At 52.1% G+C, this 22,155-nt stretch overlaps 1 protein-coding gene across 1 annotated transcript in view; it reads left to right on the top strand.

Annotated features, from left to right (window-relative positions):
* The first annotated feature begins 7,651 nt into the window (after positions 1-7,651).
* The window catches only part of LMBRD1 (LMBR1 domain containing 1), a 66,385-nt gene continuing 51,881 nt past the window's right edge, over positions 7,652-22,155 (top strand). Inside the window, exons 1-3 of the mRNA XM_054169646.1 lie at positions 7,652-7,731; positions 10,641-10,817; positions 16,181-16,241. Coding sequence (XP_054025621.1) covers positions 7,672-7,731; positions 10,641-10,817; positions 16,181-16,241 — 298 coding nt within the window. The 5' untranslated portion in view covers positions 7,652-7,671. The remainder of the gene's footprint in view (positions 7,732-10,640; positions 10,818-16,180; positions 16,242-22,155) is intronic.

Here is a 22,155-nt window from a genome sequence, read left to right as displayed (position 1 = left end):
GGGCAACCTGGGCTGGTGGGAGGTGTCCCTGTCAATGGTAGGGGGGTTGGAACTGAATTATAGGCTTGAGTGCTCTGGCAAGCAGTGGTGCCACCAACAGTGTCAGAGCATGGTGGACAAAAATTAAGATTTGGAGCAACCCATTTCAGTTCTGAAGAATCTGATCTACTTTGAAGCTGATCTGTACTTAACTCCCCCACCAAATCACTTGTATTTCACAAACCAACTCCATGCTAAAACTTCAGTGGAACCAAGTAATTTCACAAATGAAGGACTTGAGGATTTGGCTTCTTCTGGGATCCCTGGCAAATTCCTGGTGGCTCCATCAGGCTGGGACACAGTTTGGAGACCTGCACTATGGGAGACCTCTGGTGGGTGACAGGGAACAATGCCCCTGGAATGCCAACCACCAAGAAAGAAGACTCCTGCCACTTCAATGGCATTTTTACACCTAAGGGAGCAGTGGTTTGTAATTACTCATTAATTAACATTTATTTATTCAAATCACCTACTACAAAATCCATCCAGAGGGACCTTGACAGGCTGGAGAGGTGGGCATAAGCCAACCTCATGAGGTTCAACAACACCAAGTGCAGGGTCCTGCATCTGGGTTGAGGCAATCCCAGGCACAACTCCAGGCTGGGCAGTGACTGGCTGGAAAGCAGCCCTGAGGAGAGAGACTTGGGGGTGCTGGGGGAGGAGAAGCTCAACAGGAGCTCTCAGTGTGCACTTGCAGCCTGGAAAGCCAATCAGGTCCTGGGCTGCATCAAGAGAAGTGTGGCCAGCAGGGCAAGGGAGGTGATTCTCCCCCTCTGCTCAGCTCTGCTGAGACCTCACCTGGAGTACTGCCTCCAGTTCTGGAGCCCCTATTACAAGAGGGATCTGGAGGTGCTGGAAGGTGTCCAGAGAAGGGCCACGAGGATGATCAGAGGGCTGGAGCTGCTCTGCTATGAGGACAGACTGAAAGAGTTGGGGCTGTTCAGTCTGGAGAGGAGAAGGCTCCAAGGTGACCTTATTGTGGCCTTCCAGTATCTGAAGGGGGTTACAAGAAGGCTGGGGAGGGACTTCTCAGGATCTCAGGTAGTGATAGGACTAGGGGGAATGGAATGAAGCTGGAGGTGGGGAGATTCAGGCTGGAGGTGAGGAGGAAGTTCTTCTCCATGAGAGTGGTGAAGCCCTGGAATGGGTTGTCCAGGGAGGTGGTTGGGGCTCCATCCCTGAAGGTGTTTAAGCCCAGGCTGGATGAGGCTCTGGGCAGCCTGCTCTAGTGTGGGGTGTCCCTGCCCATGGCAGGGGGGTTGGAACTAGCTGATCCTTGTGGTCCCTTCCAACCCTGACTGATACTAATACTAATACTAAAACGTGAGTTTGGACATCACTTCTGCTCTATAATTCCTCTCTGTGTTTTCTCCCCTGCCACTCTAACATTTGTTCAGCAGCAAGCCAAAGCCAAAGCCATTCTGCTCATAGAAAACAACTGAAATAGGGCAAATATGTTCAACTGAGTCCTTGTCAACAGGCTACATTTGTTAAATTAAATCCTTGTCAACAACACAGGAGAAAAAGTGTCAGTATATCACAGAACCACAGAATGCTAGGGGTTGGAAGGGACCTCCAAAGCTCATTTAGACCAATCCCCCTGCCAGAGCAGGATCACCTAGAGCAGATCACACAGGAACACAGCCAGGTGGGTTTTGAATATCTCCAGAGAAGGAGACTCCACAACCCCCTGGGCAGCCTGCTCCAGGGATCTGTCACCCACACAGGGAAAAAAATTTTCCTCCTGTTTCCATGGAACTTCCTCTGCCTCAGCTTCCACTACTACCTCTTGTGCAGTCACTGGGCATCACCCAGCAGAGCCTGGCTCCAGCCTCTGGGCACTCACCCTGCACATCTTCATCAACAGGAATGAGGTCACCTCTCAGGCTCCTCCTCTCCAAACTACAGAGCCCTCAGCTCCCTCAGGCTCTTCTCAGAAGGAAGATGTTCCACTGCCTTAATAATTTTTCTGATTCTGCACTGGACTCTTTCAAGCAGTTCCCTGAGGTCCTTCTTGAACTGAGTGGCTCAGAACCAGATACAATATTCCAGATGCAGCCTCACCAGGGCAGAAAAGAACCTCTCTCGACCTACTAACCACAGCCCTTCTAATCCACCCCAGGATGCCATTGGCCTTCTTGGCCAGAAGAGCACATTGCTGGCTCATGGTGAGCCCCCATGTGTCCATCTCTGCTGTTTTTGTTACTGAGGACAAGAAACATTAAGTCTTAGTAGCAGCTTAAAGCCCAAACATATTCCTTTGACTCCTGTGAAATTGACATTACACACACCAGGACTTTCAGTGCTGAGACTCTGAGGCTGCTCCTCACCGTGTGCATAGATAAAGAAATCACTGCCCCACTCTGCTCAGCGCTTCTCAGACCACACCTGGAGCACTGTGTTCAGTTTTGGTCTCTGATGTACAAAAAAGATATGGACAGGCTGGAAAGTGTTCAGAGAAAGGTCATGAGAATGATGAAAAGGCTGGAAGCCATGTGAGGAAAAGCTGAGAGAGCTGGGATTGTTCAGCCTTGGGAAGAGAAGGCTTAGGGGAGACCTTTTTGCCATGGATCAGTATGTAAGGGGAGGCTACCAGGAGGATGGAGACTCCCTTTTTATAAGGAGTCCAGTGGAAAAGACCAGGGGTGATGGGGACAAGCTACTGCTGGGGAGATTCCCATTGGACTCCAGGAGAAACGTGGCATTAATCACTGAGTGGTGTGGGTTGGAAGTGACTCTTGAGGCCTGATAGACTAGGTTCAGGAGAGGACCACAAAAATGATCAGGAGGTTGGAGCACCTCTGCTATGAAGACAGGTTGAGGGAGCTGGGAAGGCTCCAGGGGTACCTAATAGCAGCCTTCCAGGACATGAAGGGGGCCTACTAGAAGGATGGAGAGGGACTGTTTCCAAAAGCCAGCAGTGATAGGACAGGGAGAAATGGTTTGACATTAGAGAAGAGTAAATTTAAACTGTGTGTTAGGAACAAGTTCTGCATCATGAGGAAGGTGAAGCACTGGAATAGGTTACCCAGGGATGTAGTTGAGGTCCCATCCCTGGAGATATTCAAGGTGAGGCTCAATAGGGCTCTGGGACCTGTTCTAGTTGAGGATGTCCCTGATAAGTGCAGAGGGGGTTGGACTGGATGACCTTTAGAGGTCCCCTCCAACCCAGACCATTCTATGATTCTTGTCCAACCTGCTCAAAGCAGGGTCACAATGATCCAGACCAGATTCCCTCAGGTTTTATTAGTCATGTCTTGAAAAACTCCAAGAATGAAGGTTACAACCCCCCCTCCACTGCTTAATTATCCTTAAACTTTATTTTCCTTCCATGTACCCTGTCAGATCTTCTATTTCAGTTTATGTCTGCTGCTCCTCCTCCTACCATGCTCCACTGGATCCATTGTCTGGACAAACCTCCCTGCCAGCCTGTTGGCCTGTTAGGGTCCCCAAATCCATCTCTCTCCCAGGCTGAATCAGCCCAGTTCCTACACCTCTCCTCACAAAGCAAGAGTTCCAGACCCAGCCCTTCTCATGACCCTCCCCTGAACTTCTCCAGTTTGTCAACATCTTTTTTGAACCGAGGAAATCAGAGCAGATTCTCCTTCTCTGGAGACTTCCAAACCCCACCTGGATGCATTCCTGTGCAATGTGATCTAGGTGAACCTGCTTTAGCGGGGGGGTTGGACTAGATGATCTCCAGAGGTCCATTACAACCCTCACCATTCTGTTCTGTGACATTAGATTCATCAGCTCTTTCTTTCCATGTGAAAGCATTAAACTTTCCACTTTCCACTTTCCTCTTTCCCCTTCCCCCCCCTTCCCCCCCCTTCCCCCCCCTTCCCTTCCCTTCCCTTCCCTTCCCTTCCCTTCCCTTCCCTTCCCTTCCCTTCCCTTCCCTTCCCTTCCCTTCCCTTCCCTTCCCTTCCCTTCCCTTCCCTTCCCTTCCCTTCCCTTCCCTTCCCTTCCCTTCCCTTCCCTTCCCTTCCCTTCCCTTAGTCCAGATGGAACTTCTGTGCTCCTATCTATGGCTTTGAAGTCTATTTGCTTGGTTAGAGATGAGGCTCAACCATTCACTGTAACATAAAATCACATTTCCTGTGCAGCTAGACAGCTCTTAATGTTCAGGATTCTTTATGCAGCCCATATGCCAGGTTTAAATAATGTAAATGGCTTTGAGTCACTCCTCTGAGCTAGAAGAAATTCCCCTGTGTTATCAAGATAACCCTCTGACTGTATCACATGAGCAAACATTTGACCTTTGTTGACATCCTGCACCCAGGTTTCCTGAGCTGGACTAACTGAAATGATTGCAGGACCATGCATCTCCTTGTAGTGACCTTTTGGTGCCAACAGCAAACCTTTTGGAACATGGAAAGCTGAAGAAGCTTCCCTTACAGATCCTGCCTACTTCTGACACTCCCCTGCATAGGGACCTTCAGAGCTGGAGGTTGCTTCTCTATCAGAGTCCTTAATAGTCCTTGACAGACCTCTCATCCATGAATGTCTCTATTAATTTTTAATATGCACATACTCTTAGTATTCAAATCATCCTGAGATAAGGATACCTTTTTTTGTGTGTTAAATCATATGAAGCAGTCTCCTTCCCAGCTTGCTGTTTCTTAATAGCTTTTGTGCCTAATTTTCTTGTTATGAGCCCAACTAATTGTTCTTTATCTCTGAGGTCTCTTCTGACCTGAGCCATCCTATGATTCTATGTTTTTATGATTCTCTATTCACTGTTCCTTGTGCCAGCCAGAACTTCTACAATTCCCTCATATCTCCTTGAGCAGCATCTTTTCCAAGATGGGGATTCCAGATCCCTGACTGTTTCTGTGTACAGAAGTTACTTACAGGTTTTACTGGCCTCTAAGCCCCGTTAACACAAAGAATAATTGCACCCTGAAATACAAGTCCATGACATACTCTGTCCTCTACTGCTAAAGCCAGTTTCATAGATTCATAGATTCTTTGAATGGTTTGGCTTGGAAGAAACCTTAAAGATCATCTAGTTCCAACCCCTTGCCATGGGCAGGGACACCTCCCACCAGCCTAGGTTGCTCAAGGCCTCATCCAACCTGGCCTTGAACACCTCCTTGAAGGAGGCATACAAGACCTCCCTGGGCAACCTGTTCCAGTGTCTCACCACCCTCACTAGAGGAATTTCTTCCTTATCTCCAGTCTAAATCTGCCCTCTTCCAGCTTCAATCCATTGGCCCTTGTCCTATCACTACAAGCCCTTGCCAAAAAGTCCCTTCTTAGCTTTCTTGTAGCCCCACTTCAGTTACTGGAAGGCTACTGTAAGGTCTCCCTGGAGCCTTATCTTCTCCAGGTTGAACAACTCTGAATCTCCCAGCCTGTCCCCATACGGGAGGTTCTCCAGCCCTCTGATCATCTTTGTGGCCTTCCTCTGGACCTGGTCAATAGTTCAATGTCCCTATTATGCTGGGGACACCAGAACTGGATGCAGTACTCCAGGTACATAAAGCAGGTCTGCAAGCACAGCCTTGGTACACCCTGTATGAGAGAGAGCAACTCTCCAGGTGGAGGTTCATCAGAGCAGAGGAACATAATTACCTCCCTCCTCTTGCTGCTCTCCCTGCTTTGGATGCAGCCCAGCACACAGCTGCCTTCTGGGCTGCCAGCAACCATTGCTGGCTCATGAGGAGTTTGTCATCACCTGACCCCCCAGACTTCTCCTCCAGACCGCTCTCAAGCCACTCCTCGCCCAGCCTCTATCTGTACTTGGCATTGCCCCAAGGTTTCACTACATTCTCTTCTAACACACAAACAAAACCAAACCAACAAAACAAACCCACACAAAACAGAAAAAGAAGAGCTAATCAGCAGCTTTTAAGGTCCAGCATTGAGTTAGCTCAGGAGCTCTCAGCCCCCTTGGAACTTGTGGGATTAACAAGTGGTGACAAGAGCAGCTCAGTCAAGCGAGAAGGCGCACCTGCTCCCTGCTGCTATGTACACTATGTAGATCAAGTATGATACTAATCCCTCCTCCTGGTCAAAATGAAGGCTGGGTCTGGTTTCATATGTTTAAATTTCCACAATATCACTCCCCTTCTTTTAACCACGTGAATGCTTTAGTAATAACAAACTTGTGGAATTGACTTTTAAGGAGCACCTGAGACATTTATTTTATTTTATTTTTTAATAGTTTGGACTTATTCTGAACCAGACTTTTCTCTGTGGTTCAAGGGCCAATGGACACAAAGTGGAGCGCAGGAGGTTCTGTGTAAACTTAAGGACAAACTTCTTCACTTTGAGGGTGGCAGAGCCTTGGAACAGGCTGCCCAGAGTGGTTGTGGATTCTGCTTCACTGAAGGCATTTCAAACCTGCCAGGACGTGTTCCTGCGTGAGTTACTTTGAGTGATGTTGCGCTGGCAGAAGGGTTGGACTCGGTGATCTTTAGAGGTCCCTTCCAACACCTACTTCTTTGTTTTTCTGTGGGCACTGCCCACGCCGCCCCGCTAACATCCCTCCCCTAGGGACGGAACGGAGACGAAGCCTGCGCGGCTGCCAGGCGCCTGAAGGAAGCTGTAGGAGATGCAGGGAAATAGCTTCTGCCCTTCTAAGGAGAACAGCAGCAACCAACAAACTGGAAGTGTTTGATCCCTCCTAGCGCGGCTTTTCTTTCTGCAAGCCTTGGGTTTTCTCTCCCGCTGCTGCTTAAGGACAAGTCCCCACCGGCCGAGGCTGCCCCTGTCCCTGCCTCGCAGACCCGGACAGACAGGTGTGATCAGTGGTGTCCCCTCCCCGGGGCTCACCGAGCAGGGCAGAGGGTTCACCGTGAGCGGCCCCTCCGCTCCGCTCCTGCTCCCCGGCCGCTGCGCTCGGCTGCGAGACGGCGAAATCCCGTGCGTGGGAGCGGCTTCCGGCTCCTGGAGGATCGCCGCATCGTCTGGGTTGGGAAAGGGCTTAAAGATCATCGAATCCAGCCACTATTTAACTCTACAATGGCTGGGGCCCGAACTTCCCTTGGCACAACTTGAGACTGTGTCCCCTCGTTCTGTTGCTGAGGAGCCTGTTCCAGCCTTTGAGACTTTCAGTCAAGAAGTTTCTTCTAATATCCCTCTTAAACTTTCCCTGCTGCATCTTGAGGCCAGCTCTATCACTTGCTATTATGAAGAAGAAACCGACCTCCACCTCACTGCAGCCTCCTCTCAGGGAGCTGCAGAGAGCAATGAGGTCTCCCCTCAGCCTCTTCTTTTCCACACTAAACACCCCCAGCTCCCTCAGCTGCTTCTCCCCAGCCCTCTTCTCCAGACCCTTCCCCAGTTTCGCTGCCCCTCTCTGGACCCGCAGCAGCACCCCAGTGTCTCATCAGCTCTCGCCTCCAGCCGTGCCTCTCTAGCACGCCACAGCGCAAGGCGGCGGACAGCCCGCCTGTGGTGAGTCTCCTGCTACCAGACCCTTCCCGGTGCTCGCCGCACCGACAGCGGGGCCCGCTAGCCCGAGCTAGCAGGAGCCGGTAGCGCGTCAGCGAATCCCCAGCTGCCCCCGTCACAGGCGCAATCCATCCCGGCAGCCGTTATCCGCCGTCCCCATGGAGACGCGCGGCCCGCCCCCTTAAAGCCCCGCCTATGGGGGCGGCCGCACCGGTGTTGACGGAAGTCAAGATGGCGGCGGCCACCTCGGACCTGCTGACGGGATGGTGCCTCTTCGGCCTGGTGCTGCTGGTGAGAGCCGGCTCTCCCGCGACCGGGGCTCGGCTGCTCTGCGCGACTGCCCCGGCCGCACACCCCCGTCCCTCCCTGGGGGTCGCCAGCCTCCCCGCGTAGCCCTCCGGTAGCGCCGGGCGGGCCGGCCGGCTTGCTCCCTCGCTCAGCCCTCCGGTAGCGCCGGGCGGGCCGGCCGGCTTGCTCCCTCGCTCAGCCCTCCGGTAGCCCCGGGCGGGCCGGCCGGCTTGCTCCCTCGCTCAGCCCTCCGGTAGCCCCGGGCGGGCGGGCCGGCTTGCTCCCTCGCTCAGCCCTCCGGTAGCCCCGGGCGGGCGGGCCGGCTTGCTCCCTCGCTCAGCCCTCCGGTAGCGCCGGGCGGGCCGGCTTGCTCCCTCGCTCAGCCCTCCGGTAGCGCCGGGCGGGCCGGCTTGCTCCCTCGCTCAGCCCTCCGGTAGCGGCGGGCGGGCGGGCCGGCTTGCTCCCTCTCTCTGGGTTTCGCTCCTGGCCTCTCATTCCCAGCCCGTGCACCCCAGCCTGCCCTGCAGCAGGCGCCTCGCAGCGGCTCCGGCCGGCGCCTCGGCGGCGGTGCCGTGGGGCACAGCAAAGCCCGGAGCCGGGGGTGTGGGGTGGGTTTGCCTTCGGGCTTGTGCTGTAGCCCGGTTCCTGGGTGGGAGTTGCTCAACCTGTGCTTAGCCAAGGTGCAAAGAGTGGAGTTGTGTGAGGCGAGTGCAATGCTGCTGCTTAGGACCCAGGTGAAGTGTGTTAGGGAATCACAGAATATTGCACTGCTTAGGACTCAGGTGAAGTGTGTCAGGGAATCAGCGTATAACACTGCTTAGGACTCAGGTGAAGTGTGTCAGGGAATCAGCGTATAACACTGCTTAGGACTCGGGTGAAGTGTGTCAGGGAATCAGCGTATAACACTGCTTAGGACTCAGGTGAAGTGTGTCAGGGAATCAGCGTATAACACTGCTTAGGACTCAGGTGAAGTGTGTCAGGGAATCAGCGTATAACACTGCTTAGGACTCGGGTGAAGTGTGTCAGGGAATCAGCGTATAACACTGCTTAGGACTCGGGTGAAGTGTGTCAGGGAATCAGCGTATAACACTGCTTAGGACTCGGGTGAAGTGTGTCAGGGAATCGGCGTATAACACTGCTTAGGACTCAGGTGAAGTGTGTCAGGGAATCGGCGTATAACACTGCTTAGGACTCGGGTGAAGTGTGTCAGGGAATCAGCGTATAACACTGCTTAGGACTCGGGTGAAGTGTGTCAGGGAATCAGCGTATAACACTGCTTAGGACTCAGGTGAAGTGTGTCAGGGAATCAGCGTATAACACTGCTTAGGACTCAGGTGAAGTGTGTCAGGGAATCAGCGTATAACACTGCTTAGGACTCAGGTGAAGTGTGTCAGGGAATCAGCGTATAACACTGCTTAGGACTCGGGTGAAGTGTGTCAGGGAATCGGCGTATAACACTGCTTAGGACTCGGGTGAAGTGTGTCAGGGAATCGGCGTATAACACTGCTTAGGACTCAGGTGAAGTGTGTCAGGGAATCGGCGTATAACACTGCTTAGGACTCAGGTGAAGTGTGTCAGGGAATCAGCGTATAACACTGCTTAGGACTCGGGTGAAGTGTGTCAGGGAATCGGCGTATAACACTGCTTAGGACTCAGGTGAAGTGTGTCAGGGAATCAGCGTATAACACTGCTTAGGACTCAGGTGAAGTGTGTCAGGGAATCAGCGTATAACACTGCCTAGGACTCAGGTGAAGTGTGTCAGGGAATCAGCGTATAACACTGCTTAGGACTCAGGTGAAGTGTGTCAGGGAATCAGAGAGTAGTTGGAAAGGAGCTCTAAGGGCACTGAGCCCAACTGTCAACCTAATACCACCATGGCCATTAAATCAAGTCCCAGAGTGCCATGTCCACATCTCTGCTCCACTCTGGTGAGACCCCCACCTGGAGCACTGTGTCCAGTTCTGCAGCCCCTATTACAAGAAGCATCTGGAAGTGCTGGTATGTGTCCAGAGAAGGGCCATGAGGATGAGCAGAGGGCTGGAGCTCCTCTGCTATAAGGACAGACTGAGGGAGTTGGGGTTGTTCAGTCTGGAGAAGAGGAGGCTCCAGAGAGACATAATAGCAGCCTTCCAGTACCTGAAGTGGGCTACAGGAAAGCTGGGGAGGGACTTTTGAGGGTGTCAGGGAGTGATAGGACTAGGGGGGAATGGGCAAAAGTAGAAATGGGTAGATTCAGATTGGATGTTAGGAAGAAGTTCTTCACTATGAGGGTGATGAGACATTGGCACAGGTTGCTCAGGGAGGTGGTGGAAGCCTCATCCCTGGAGGTTTTGAAGGCCAGGCTGGCTGTGGCTGTGAGCAACCTGCTGTAGTGTGAGGTGTCCCTGGTCATGGCAGGGGGGTTGGAACTGGATGAGCCTTGAGGTCCCTTCCAACCCTAACAATTCTATGATTCTTGAACACCTCCAGGAATAGTGAAACCACCACCTCCATGGGTAGCTTGTGTCCAATGCCTGATGACTTTTGCGGGAGAGACAGTTTTCTTAATCTCCAATCTAACCCTCCCCTGGCACAGTTTTCAGGCCATTTCCTTTCCTCCTATCACCTGATATTAGAGAGAAGAGACCAATCCCTACCTGGCTCCAGCCTCCTTTCAGGGAGCTGCAGAGAGCAATGAGGTCTCCCCTCAGCCTTCTCTTCTCCACACTAAACACCCCCAGCTCCCTCAGCTGCTTCTCCCCAGCCCTGTTCTCCAGACCCTTCCCCAGCTTTGTTGCCTTTCTCTGGACCCGCTTGAACCCTTCAGTGTCTTTGTTGGAGTGAGGGGCCCAAAACTGAACCCAGTAGTCAAGGTGCAGCCTCAGCAGGCCTGGGCAAGCTGGGTTATAACTTTCTTTCCCTGTGTGTTCCAGGCCATTCTGGTGTTCTGCTGGGTTTATGTGCGCAAGTATCAGAGCCGGCGGGAGAGCGAAGTCATTTCCACCATAACTGCCATCTTTGCCTTGGCTGTTGCTCTTATCTCCTCAGCACTGCTGCCAGTGGACATCTTCTTGGTTTCATACATGAAAAATCCAAATGGAACATTTAAGGTATGGACTCATGCAGATGTGAGTTGGGGGGTGCTGGTGGATGAGAAGCTGGACATGAGCAGACAGTGTGAGTTTGCAGCACAGAAGGCCAATGGCAGCCTGGGCTGCATCAAAAGATGTGTGGCCAGAGATGCAGAGAGGGAATCCTGCTGCTTGACTCTGCTCTGATGAGACCTCACCTGGAGTACTGCATCCAGGTCTGGAGCCCTCAATATAGGAAGGACATGTAAATGATCAGGGGGTTGGAGCACCTCTGCTATGAGGACAGGGTGAGGGAGCTGGGGGTGCTCAGCCTGGAGAAGAGGAGGCTCCAGAGAGACTTAATAGCAGCTTTCCAGTACCTGAAGGGGGGCTTACAAGAAGGATGGAGAGAGACTGAAACGGCTTGCAGTGGTAGGATGAGGGGCAATGGCTTCAACCTAGAGCAGAGCAGATTTAGATTGGATGTGAGGAACAAGTTCTGCACCAGGAGGCTGTTGGAACAGGTTGCCCAGGGAGGTGTTTGAGGCTCCATCCCTGGAGATATTCAAGGTGAGGCTCAACAGAGCTCTGGGCAACCTGATCTAGTGGAGGATGTCCCTTCTGACTGCAGGGTGGGTTGGACTAGAAGACCTTTGGAGGTCCCTTCCAACCCAGACCATCCCATGCTTCAGGAGACGTGTGTTCATGTTTGAAGAGGATGTTTTACTTGTCCAAGTGTTTAAACCTCTTCTGGTTCCCAGAGCGTTTTGGTAAGCTGGGATACACCACAGCTCTCTTTGTTGTTTGAACTGGATTTCAGTTTTCTCTGCTGTTGGTTGTTTTCAATATTCTGCTCAATTTCACAGAGTCACAGAACAATTAAGGTTGGAAGTGACCCAGAGAAACTTAACAGCCAAGGCTGTTAAATAGGGATTCTTTAATCATTTATGTCCAGTGCTAGACGCAGCACTGGACACACAGGGGGCTTTCCCCTCCAAAGGGGTGCACCTGAGCACAAGTTTTACAGAGTTAATACACTGTTAGCTACTACACATTCATGCTATTTCCTATTCATTTATATTCAGTTCCATCTATACATGGCAGTGGGCCTGGGGGGGGTGGGGTGTGTGTGTGTCTTCCTCTTAGTTGCATTTTTCATCTCCCCTGTTGCTCTCTTGGTTGTTGTTTTCCTGTTGTTCTGCTCACATCTGCAGGAATGAGCTGGTCTGTCCTTGGCCTGTTTCCTGTTATCTATTCATGGTCTTAGATAAGTATTCCACTCAAGTACTTTCATCTAAACATTACATTGGAAAGGAGTTTAAAGATCATCTAGTTCCAACAACCTTGCCATGGGCAGGGACACCTTCCACTAGCCCATGCTGCTCAAGGTCTTACCCAGTCTGGCCTTGAACACCCCCAGGCAGGAGGCATCCACAACCTCCCTAGGCAGTCTGTTGCAGAGTCTCACCACCCTTGTACTGAAAACATCCTCCCAAGCTCCACTCTAACCCTACTCTCCCCCAGCTTCAAACCATTCCTCCTTGTCCTATTGCTAGCCACCTGAGAAGCAGATTTTTGGCAGTGAAGCCCTGCTGTCGTTCAGTTCCTAGCTGCTTCTGCCTATGAAGTGTCTGTGCTGCTGGAACTGGGGCTCAGTATGGCTTTTCTTCTTTGTTCTGGTGTGGTGTTGGGTTTGGAATGTCTTCATTGCTCCCAGGAGATGCCTCTTTCAACTGCTTCCTTGCAAGTAAATAGTGCCACCTGTTCAGTTCAGTCTGGCTTTTCCCTGGGGCATAATTAAAGCAGTGCACTTCCTTAATGTTTATCTCTGTGCAGTTGAAACACTTGAATACTCTGTGTGCCTTTTAAACTTATTAGGATCAATTTTGTTGTTGGTTTGGGGGGTGGGGTGGGGGGTTGTTTCCTTTTTTTGTGTGGTGTGTTTTCACACACATGCCTAAGAATTTGTAAGGTGAAATGCTCTTGGGCTTGACAGTCTTCAAAGATTGGGCTTATTGTGTGCCTGACAGACACTTGAGGTGTTGCTTCTGTCTCTTTTGCTAAACTGGTTTTTTCCTCCCCCCCCCCCCCCATCCTTTCTTCCTGCAGACTAGATGACAAAATGCATGTGTACTTTTCCCCTCAACTTCCAGTTGGATGATAATCTAATTTATTTGAGACAGTGAGCTTTAAAAGGCTTAATGTGAAGTGGCATGCTGGAGTTCTCGCTATGGTAACAGGATGAAAGGTGCTGCTGGGGTGGTTTTTTTGCCTGAAATAATAGAAAAATGAAATGTTTCTGGTGTGGCTGAATTCCCTGGCAGTTGAGGAAAGAACTGAGGAAAGCAAATGTTGAGCTTCATAGATTCACAGAATGGTTTGGGTTAGAAGGGGCCTTAAAGATCACCCAGTTCCAGCCCCCTTGCCATGGGCAGGGGCACTTCCCACCAGCCCAGGTTTCTTCAAGGCTTCATCCAGCCTGGCCTCAAACATCTCCAGGGAGGAAACATCCACCACCTCCCTGGGCAACCAGTGTCTCCCCACCCTCACTGTGAAGCATTTCTTCCTAATCTCCAGTCTAAATCTCCCCTCCTCAAGCTTCAATCTATTCTCCCTTGTACTATCATGACAAGCCCTTGTAAGAAGTCACTCCCCAGCTTTCTTGTAGGCATGGTATGGTATGGTGACTCCATTGCCTCCCTGGGCAGCCTGTTCTAATGCCTGATCAGACTCCAATAAAGAAATTCTTCCTAATATCCAACCTAAACTTCCCATGGTACAGCTTGAGGCCATGACCTCTTCTCTGGTTGTTAGTTATTTAGTAGAAGAGGCCAACTCCCACCTCATTCCAATGTCCTTTCAGGGAGTCAGAGAGCAATAAGGTCTCCTCTCAACTTTGTCTTTTCCAAACTAAACAAGCCCAGTTCCGTCAGCTGCTCCTCTCCAGACTTTTCACCAGCTTTGTTGCCCTTCTCTGGACCAGCTGCAGAACCCCAATGTCATAGAATCAATGAGGTTGGAAAAGACCTCAGAGATCATCAAGTCTCAACCTGTCACCCACGACCTCATGACTATGGAACCATGGCATCAAGTGCCACGTCCAATCCCCTCTTGAACACTTCCAGGGACAGTAACTCAGCCACCGCCCTGGGCAGCACTTCCAATGGCCAATATTTCTCTCTGTGAAGAACTTTCTCCTCTCCTCCAGCCTAACTTTCCCCTGGTACAGTTTGAGACTGTGTCTTCTTGTTCTGGTGCTGCTTGCCTGGGAGAAGAGACCAGCCCCCTCCTGGCCAGAACCTCCCTTCAGGGAGTTGGAGATGGCAAGAAGGTCTCCCCTGAGCCTCCTCTTCTCCAGGCTAAGCAACCCCAGCTCCCTCAGCCTCTCCTCACAGGGCTGTGCTCCAGACCCCTCCCCAGCTTTGTTGCCCTTCTCTGGACACTTTCCAGCAAGTCAACATCTTTCCTAACCTGAGGGTCCCAGAACTGGACACAGGACTCAAGGTGTGGCCTAACCAGTGCTGAGTACAGGGGCAGAATGGCTTCCCTGCTCGTGCTGGCCACACTGTTCCTGATGTCCTCCTTTTGTGTGGTAGTTTAAGGCTATGCCTTTAAAAGTTTTCACAGATCATGGCCACCACAGTAATAAAATGTCAATAAATCATTATTGGGTGTAAAGAGGGAAATAAAGATAATTCTGCACAATCACATTGAAGAGATATTTACCCTAAGATTGGTTGTACCAAAACAGCTCTCTTCTTGCTGCTTCACTCTGGAGAGATACTGCCATGCTTCTGCTTGGCCTGGGCTGCATTGGTTTGGTACTCACATCCCTCTGCTCCTTTCTCCCTTCTTTTGTACAAGGGGGTAGGAGGGGCAGGAAAGAAGCTAATAGCTTCCCCTGGTCTTTGACCGGGAAGGTTCTTGTGCTGTTTGCTAATTGTAAATACCTGTGAATATCTGTAAATACTTTGTACATATCATTGCATTCCATTGTAGTTTTGCCTGTAAATACAGCTTCTGTGTGCTTCCAATGGGGCTGGGCTGGCAAAGGTCATGTGGGGGGGGGGGCAAATTTCAACCCACCACATCTTCTACTACACTGCCTAGAACTGAACACAGCACTCAAAAGCACAGACTCACCAGTGCCCAGTGCAGGAGCACAATCACTTCCCTGTTCCTGCTGCTCACTCTATTCCTGATGCAGGCCAGGATGATGTTGGTCTTCTTGGTCACCTGGGTACACTGCTGACTCATGTTCAGCCAACACCCCCACCTCTTCCTCTGCTGGGCAGCTTTCTAGCTGTTCATCCCTGAGGCTGGAGGTGGTGTGACCCTGTTACAAGAAGCATCTGGCGGTGCTGGAATGTGTCCAGAGAAGGGCCACAAGGAGGAGCAGAGGGCTGGAGCTGCTCTGCTATGAGGACAGACTGAGATAATTGGGGTTGGTTGGTTTGGAGAAGAGAAGGCTCTGGGGAGACCTTATTGTAGGTGAGAAGCTCAACAGGAGCCAGTAGTGTGTGCTTGCAGCCCAGAGAGCCAAGCAGAGCCTGGGCTGCAGCAAGAGAAGTGTGACCAGCAGGGCCAGGGAGGGGATTCTCCCCCTCTGCTCCACTCTGCTGAGACCACACGTGGAGCACTGTGTCCAGTTCTGGAGCCTCTGTTCCAGGAAGTATCTGGAGGTGCTGAAAGGTGTCCAGGGAAGGGCCTTGAAGATGTTCAGAGGGCTGGAGCTGCTCTGCCATGAGGACAGACTGAGAGAGTTGGGGCTGTTCAATCTGGAGAAGAGAAGGCTCTGAGGAGACCTAATTGTGGCTTTCCAGTATCTGAAGGGGGCTACAAGAAATCTGGGGAGGGACTTTTGAGGGTGTCAGGGAGTGATAGGACTGGGGGGAATGGATTAAAGCTAGAGGAGGGGAGATTCAGATTGGATGTTAGGAAGTTCTTCCCCATGAGGGTGGTGAGATAATGGCACAGGTTGCCCAGGGAGGTGGTGGAAGCCTCATGCCTGGAGGTTTTGAAGGCCAGGCTGGCTGTGGCTGTGAGCAACCTGCTGTAGTGTGAGGTGTCCTTGCCCATGGCAGGGGGGTTGAAACTGGCTGATCCTTGAGGTCCCTTCCAGCCCTAACAATTCTGTGGTTCTATGATTCTAAGTGCAGAACCCAGCACTTGGCCTTGTTGAACCTCATACAGCTGACCTCAGCCTACCCAGATCCCTTTGCAGAGCCTTCCTACCTTCTGGCAGATCACCACTCCCACTTAATTTTGCATCATCTGCAAATTTACCGAGGGTGCCCTCAATCCCCTCATCTAAGCAGCTTCTTCAGCTCTGTCTGAGTGCAGCTGAATGAAATGTTCTTTGGTTTCCTGTGGTGCTAAGTGCTGTTCTCTTTTCTTGCCAGGCCTGGGCTGATGCTAATGTTTCAAGACAAATTGAAGACACTGTGCTTTATGGATACTACAGTAAGTATTTTTAACTTCTCATTTTGCTTCTTGTTTCCAGTGAATAGGACCTTTAAATGAAGGCATGAAGTTTTGAAGGGTCATACTGAATTATCACTGATTTTGGTTCAACATTAGTTGTACAGAGGATGAGCCAGCAGTGTGCCCAGGTGGCCAAGAAGGCCAATGGCATCCTGGCCTGTATCAGGAACAATGTGGCCAGCAGGAGCAGGGAGGTCATTCTGCCCTGTGCTCAGCACTGCTTAGGCTACACCTTGAGTCCTGTGTCCAGTTCTGGGCCCCTCAGTTCAGGAAAGATGTTGAGTTGCTGGAAGGTGTCCAGAGAAGGGCAACAAAGCTGGGGAGGGGTCTGGAGCACAGCCCTGTGAGGAGAGGCTGAGGGAGCTGGGGTTGCTTAGCCTGGAGAAGAGGAGGCTCAGGGGAGACCTTCTTGCTCTCTCCAACTCCCTGAAGGGAGGTTGTAGCCAGGTGGGGGCTGGTGTCCATCTCCCAGGCAACCAGCACCAGAACAAGAGGACACAGTCTCAAGCTGCACCAGGGGAGGATTAGGCTGGAGGTTAGAAAGAAATTCTACAGAGAGAGTGAGATTGGCCATTGGAATGTGCTGCCCAGGGAGGTGGTGGAGTCACCATCCCTGGAGGTGTTTAGGAAGTGATTGGATGAGGCCATTGGTGCCATGGTTTAGTTGATTAGATGGTGTTGGGTGATAGGTTGGACTTGATGATCTCAAGGGTCTCTTCCAACCTGGTCTGGTCTATCCTATCCACTTAGTGCCCTCCAGTGAAGTTTTTTTATGTTCAAGAACCTCCTAAAAATGCAAATCTGCTGAAGGCTGAGCCTTGGAGAGGCTAATGGCTTCTGTCACATCGTTTACTCTTAGCATCTTTCCTCTGTGTGTGTTTAGAGGCCTATTAAGGCAAACAGAAGGTTTTGCTGTGGCTTTTATGGCACTTAACACATGCAGCAGTGTGAAACTTACCTGCTGTGTGTAACGCTCATGCAGCTGAGTGTAACTCTTCTGCTTCAAGTGTTCAGACTCAGCAGCTCCTGTATTCCAAGTAAGAGCTGCTGTAAAGGTAGAGAGGAGAGGCTGAGAGACCTGGGGCTTTTTAGTCTGGAGAAGAGAAGACTTGGAGGGGATTTAATGAAATATTTATAAATACCTGAGGGCTGGGGGTCAGGAGGGAGGGGACAGGCTCTGCTCACTTGCTCCCTGGGATAGAACAAGGAGCAGTGGATGTAAGCGGCAGCACAGGTGGTTCCACCTCAACACAAGGGGGAACTTCTTTACTGTAAGGGTCAGAGCACTGTCACAGGCTGCCCAGAGAGATTGTGGAGTCTCCTTCTCTGGAGACTCTCAAGGTCTGTCTGGATGTGTTCCTCTGTGACCTGAGCTAGGTTGTATGATCCTGCGCTGGCAGGGGGGTTGGACTTGATGATCTCTTTGGGTCCCTTCCAACCCCTGACATCTGTGATCCTGTAGAGGAGCATCAAGGAGTTGATTCAAGAGTGCCCCTTCCCTGGAGGTCTTCAAGGCCAGGCTGGACATAAGGAGGAAGGAAGAAGCTCTTTATGATGAGGGAAGGAGGCTGCTCAGGAATGTGGTTGAGGCTCCATCCCTGGAGACATTCACAATCAGTCTGGATGTGACCCTGGGCAGCCTGCTCTGGTTAGAGGTGTCCCTGCTGCCTGCAGTGGGGTTGGACAAGATGACCTTTGAGGGTCCCTTCCAACCTGATGCAACCTGTGAATGTGGAACAAACTCTTCCATGAACCATTTTCTCCAGATATGTGACTGGATGAGGTTTTGAAGCAAGGATGTGCCTTGGGAAATCCTCAACTCACAGTATCAGAGTATCACTAAGGTTGGAAGAGACCTCGAGGATCATTGAGTCCAACCTGCCTCCACAGACCTCATGACTAGACCATGGCACCAAGTGCCACATCCAATCCCCTCTTGAACACCTCCAGGGACGGTGACTCCACCACCTCCCTGGGCAGCACATTCCAATGGCGAACAACTCGCTCGGTGAAGAACTTTCTCCTCACCTCCAGCCTAAACTTCCCCTGGTGCAGCTTGAGACTGTGTCCCCTTGTTCTGGTGCTGGTTGCCTGGGAGAAGAGACCAACCCCTTCCTGGCTACAACCTCCTTTAAGGTAGTTGTAGAGGGCAATGAAGTCACCCCTGATCCTTCTCTTCTCCAGGCTAAACAACCCCAGCTCCCTCAGCCTCTCCTCACAGGGCTGTGCTCAAGGCCTCTCCCCAGCCTTGTTGCCCTTCTCTGGACACATTCAAGAGTCTCAATGTCCTTCTTAAACTGAGGGGCCCAGAACTGGACACAGGACTCAAGGTGTGGCCTAACCAATGCAGAGTACAGGGCACAATGACTTCCCTGCTCCTGCTGGCCACACTGTTCCTGATGCAGGCCAGGATGCCATTGGCCTTCTTGGCCACCTGGGCACACTGCTGGCTCATGTTCAGCCTACTCTCAATCAGCACCCCCAGGTCCCTCTCTGTTTGGCAGCTCTCAGCCACTCCGACCCCAGCCTGTAGCTCTGCACGGGGTTGCCGTGGCCAAAGTGCAGCCCCTGGCACTTGGACTTGTTGAATGCCATCCTGTTGGACTCTGCCCATCTGTCCAGTCGGTCGAGGTCCCTCTGCAGAACCTTTCTACCCTCTAACTGACCAATGTCTGCTCCCAACTTGGTGTCATCTGCAAACTTGCTGCTGACTGACTCAACCCCCTCATCCAGATCATCAATGAAGATGTTAAAGAGGATGGGGCCCAGCACTGATCCCTGGGGGACGCCACCGGTGCCTGGCCGCCAGCTGGCTGTGGCACCATTCACCACCACTCTCTGGGCTCAGCCTCCAGCCACTTCCTAACCCAGCACAGAGTGCTGCTGTCCAAGCCAGGGGCTGACAGCTTAGCCAGCAGTTTACTGTGGGGGACGGTGTCAAAGGCCTTGCTGAAGTCCAGGCAGACCACATCCACAGGCCTCCCCACGTCCACCAGACGGGTCACCTGATCATAGAAGGAGATCAGGTTGGAGAGGCAGGACCTGCCCTTCCTAAACCTATGCTGGCTGGAGCAGGTTTTGAGCTTAAATTTGAACAAGAAGCCCAAATCCAAAGGCAATTTGGAGAGGTCTGTTTGCAGTATTGTAGGAGTAGTGGTTTTATTTCCTCTGTCCTCCAGATGGTGGTAGAGATTTAAAGATGGGTTCAAAAGTGTGGTTTTTTTCCTTTCTTTTCTTTTGTGGTCTTAATTTGAGGAATTGATGCACATGGTTTTAAGTAGAGCTGCACTGGGGTGAACAGTAAGAGGTAATTTGGGTTTTTCAGAAGTCTCCATCTTTGCTTTAAAAAGAACCCCACAACTTAATGCCTCTCCTGCACCATTAGGTCTATTCCCCTCCTGCTGTTCTACAAGCACAGTAACATGAGAGCTGAAAAAGAATAAGTAAAGCAACTCTCCCAGGCTTGTAATACTAAATGATTGGGTTTTTTTCCTACCCATCAAAGTATTGGATGTTGCTGTGTTCTGTTGCTGCTGGTTTTAAACTGAACAGGATGAGCAGGATTGGAATCACATTGCATCAACAGACCAGCGGGATGAGGGAGGGGATTCTGTCCCTCTGCTCTGGTGAGACCCCACCCGCAGGGCTGTGTCCAGTTCTGGTGTCCCCAGCATAAGAGGGACATGGGACTGTTAGAGCAGGTCCAGAGCAGGCCATGAAGGATGATCAGAGTGCTGGAGAACCTCCCCTGTGGGGACAGGCTGTGAGAGCTGGGGCTGTTCAGCCTGGAGAAGAGAAGGCTCTAAGGAGCCTCATAGCAGCCTTCCTGTACCTGAAGCGGGGCTACAAGAAAGCCAGGAGGGGGCTTTTACAAGGGCTTGTAGTGACAGGACAAGGGGAAATGGATTGAAGCTGGAAGAAGGCAGATTTTGACTGGAGATTAGGAAGAAATTCCTTGCAGTGAGGATGGTGAGACACTGGAACAGGTTGTTCAGGGAAGCTGTGGCTGCCTCCTCCCTGGAGGTGTTCAAGGCCAGGCTGAATGAGGCCTTGAGCAGCCTGGGCTGGTAGGAAGTGTCCCTGCCCATGATGATCTTTAAGGTCCCTCCCAACCCCCATGAATCTATGAAAGCTCCTTTTTTGCTTAAGGACCACACACATCAGTACTTCTGTATCTCTCCTGACAATGCAGCAATAACCTTGTGGAACTTACTGGTCTTCTGTAGCTTCTAGTGTGAATAACTGGTCCCCTGAGGTCACTGTCTTTCAATCCCAGTCACTCCTCATCCTGGCACAAGCTTGGAGGCTGTGGTTCAGCTGCTGTGTTGGAACATTTAGGATTGTTCCCTGTATTGCAGTTTACTGAGAAAGCTGTCACTGGATGTAAAACTTTTGGGTTTGGGGGTGTGTTTCTGTTGGTTGGGGTAGCTTGGTGGAGGGTGCTGGTTTGGGTTGGGGAGCTTGGTGCAGGGTGCTGGTTTGGGTAGGGGAGCTTGGTGGAGGGTGCTGGTTTGGGTAGGGGTAGCTTGGTGGAGGGTGCTGGTTTGGGTAGGGGTAGCTTGGTGGAGGGTGCTGGTTTGGGTAGGGGTAGCTTGGTGGAGGGTGCTGGTTTGGGTAGGGGTAGCTTGGTGGAGGGTGCTGGTTTGGGTAGGGGTAGCTTGGTGGAGGGTGCTGGTTTGGGTTGGGGTAGCTTGGTGGAGGGTGCTGGTTTGGGTAGGGGTAGCTTGGTGGAGGGTGCTGGTTTGGGTTGGGGTAGCTTGGTGGAGGGTGCTGGTTTGGGTAGGGGAGCTTGGTGGAGGGTGCTGGTTTGGGTAGGGGTAGCTTGGTGGAGGGTGCTGGTTTGGGTAGGGGAGCTTGGTGGAGGGTGCTGGTTTGGGTAGGGGAGCTTGGTGGAGGGTGCTGGTTTGGGTAGGGGAGCTTGGTGGAGGACAGTGGGGGGTTAAGGTTGGCTTGTTTGGTGCTGGTGCTGGGAGGGCTGCTTGGGGTTGCTTGGTGCTGGGGCTGGGAGGGCTGCTTGGCCTTGCTTGGTGCTGGGGCTGGGAGGGCTGCTTGGCCTTGCTTGGGGCTGGGAGGGCTTCTTGGTCTTGCTTGGTGCTGGGGTTGGGAGGGCTGCTTGGGCTTGCTTGGTGCTGGGGTTGGGAGGGCTGCTTGGGCTTGCTTGGTGCTGGGGCTGTGAGGGCTGCTTGGGCTTGCTTGGGGCTGGGGCTGGGAGGGCTGCTTGGGCTTGCTTGGGGCTGGGGCTGGGAGGGCTGCTTGGGGTTCCTTGGGGCTGGGGCTGGGAGGGCTGCTTGGGCTTGCTTGGGGCTGGGGCTGGGAGGGCTCCTTGGCCTTGCTTGGGGCTGGGGCTGGGAGGGCTGCTTGGGCTTGCTTGGGGCTGGGGCTGGGAGGGCTGCTTGGGCTTGCTTGCGGCTGGGAGGGCTGCTTGGGCTTGCTTGGGGCTGGGGCTGGGAGGGCTGCTTGGGCTTGCTTGGGGCTGGGGCTGGGAGGGCTGCTTGGGCTTGCTTGTGGCTGGGGCTGGGAGGGCTGCTTGGGCTTGCTTGGGGCTGGGGCTGGGAGGGCTGCTTGGGCTTGCTTGGGGCTGGGGCTGGGAGGGCTGCTTGGGCTTGCTTGGGGCTGGGGCTGGGAGGGCTGCTTGGGCTTGCTTGGGGCTGGGGCTGGGAGGGCTGCTTGGTTTGGTCTTTTTTGTGGATTTTTAAAGATATTTCTTCATCCAAGGCAGTAGTCTCCACAATGTTCTTTCTCTCTCATACCCAGCTGGATTTTTGGCTGGATTGATGCAGAAGTAGAATGGCTTTGGACTGGTAGAATGGTAACTGAGAGAACTTTGAGGCTGAAGCTGGAAATGAGTGTGTTTTGAAGTGGGGCTTCAGTAGCCTGAAAGCTTTCCTTAGGC

The sequence above is a fragment of the Dryobates pubescens genome, chromosome 2, assembly GCF_014839835.1.
Source record: "Dryobates pubescens isolate bDryPub1 chromosome 2, bDryPub1.pri, whole genome shotgun sequence".
In the NCBI taxonomy this organism is placed as follows: Eukaryota; Metazoa; Chordata; class Aves; order Piciformes; family Picidae; genus Dryobates; species Dryobates pubescens.
Note: the sequence above shows the minus strand (reverse complement) of the source record. Positions and strands in the feature narration are given on the sequence as shown.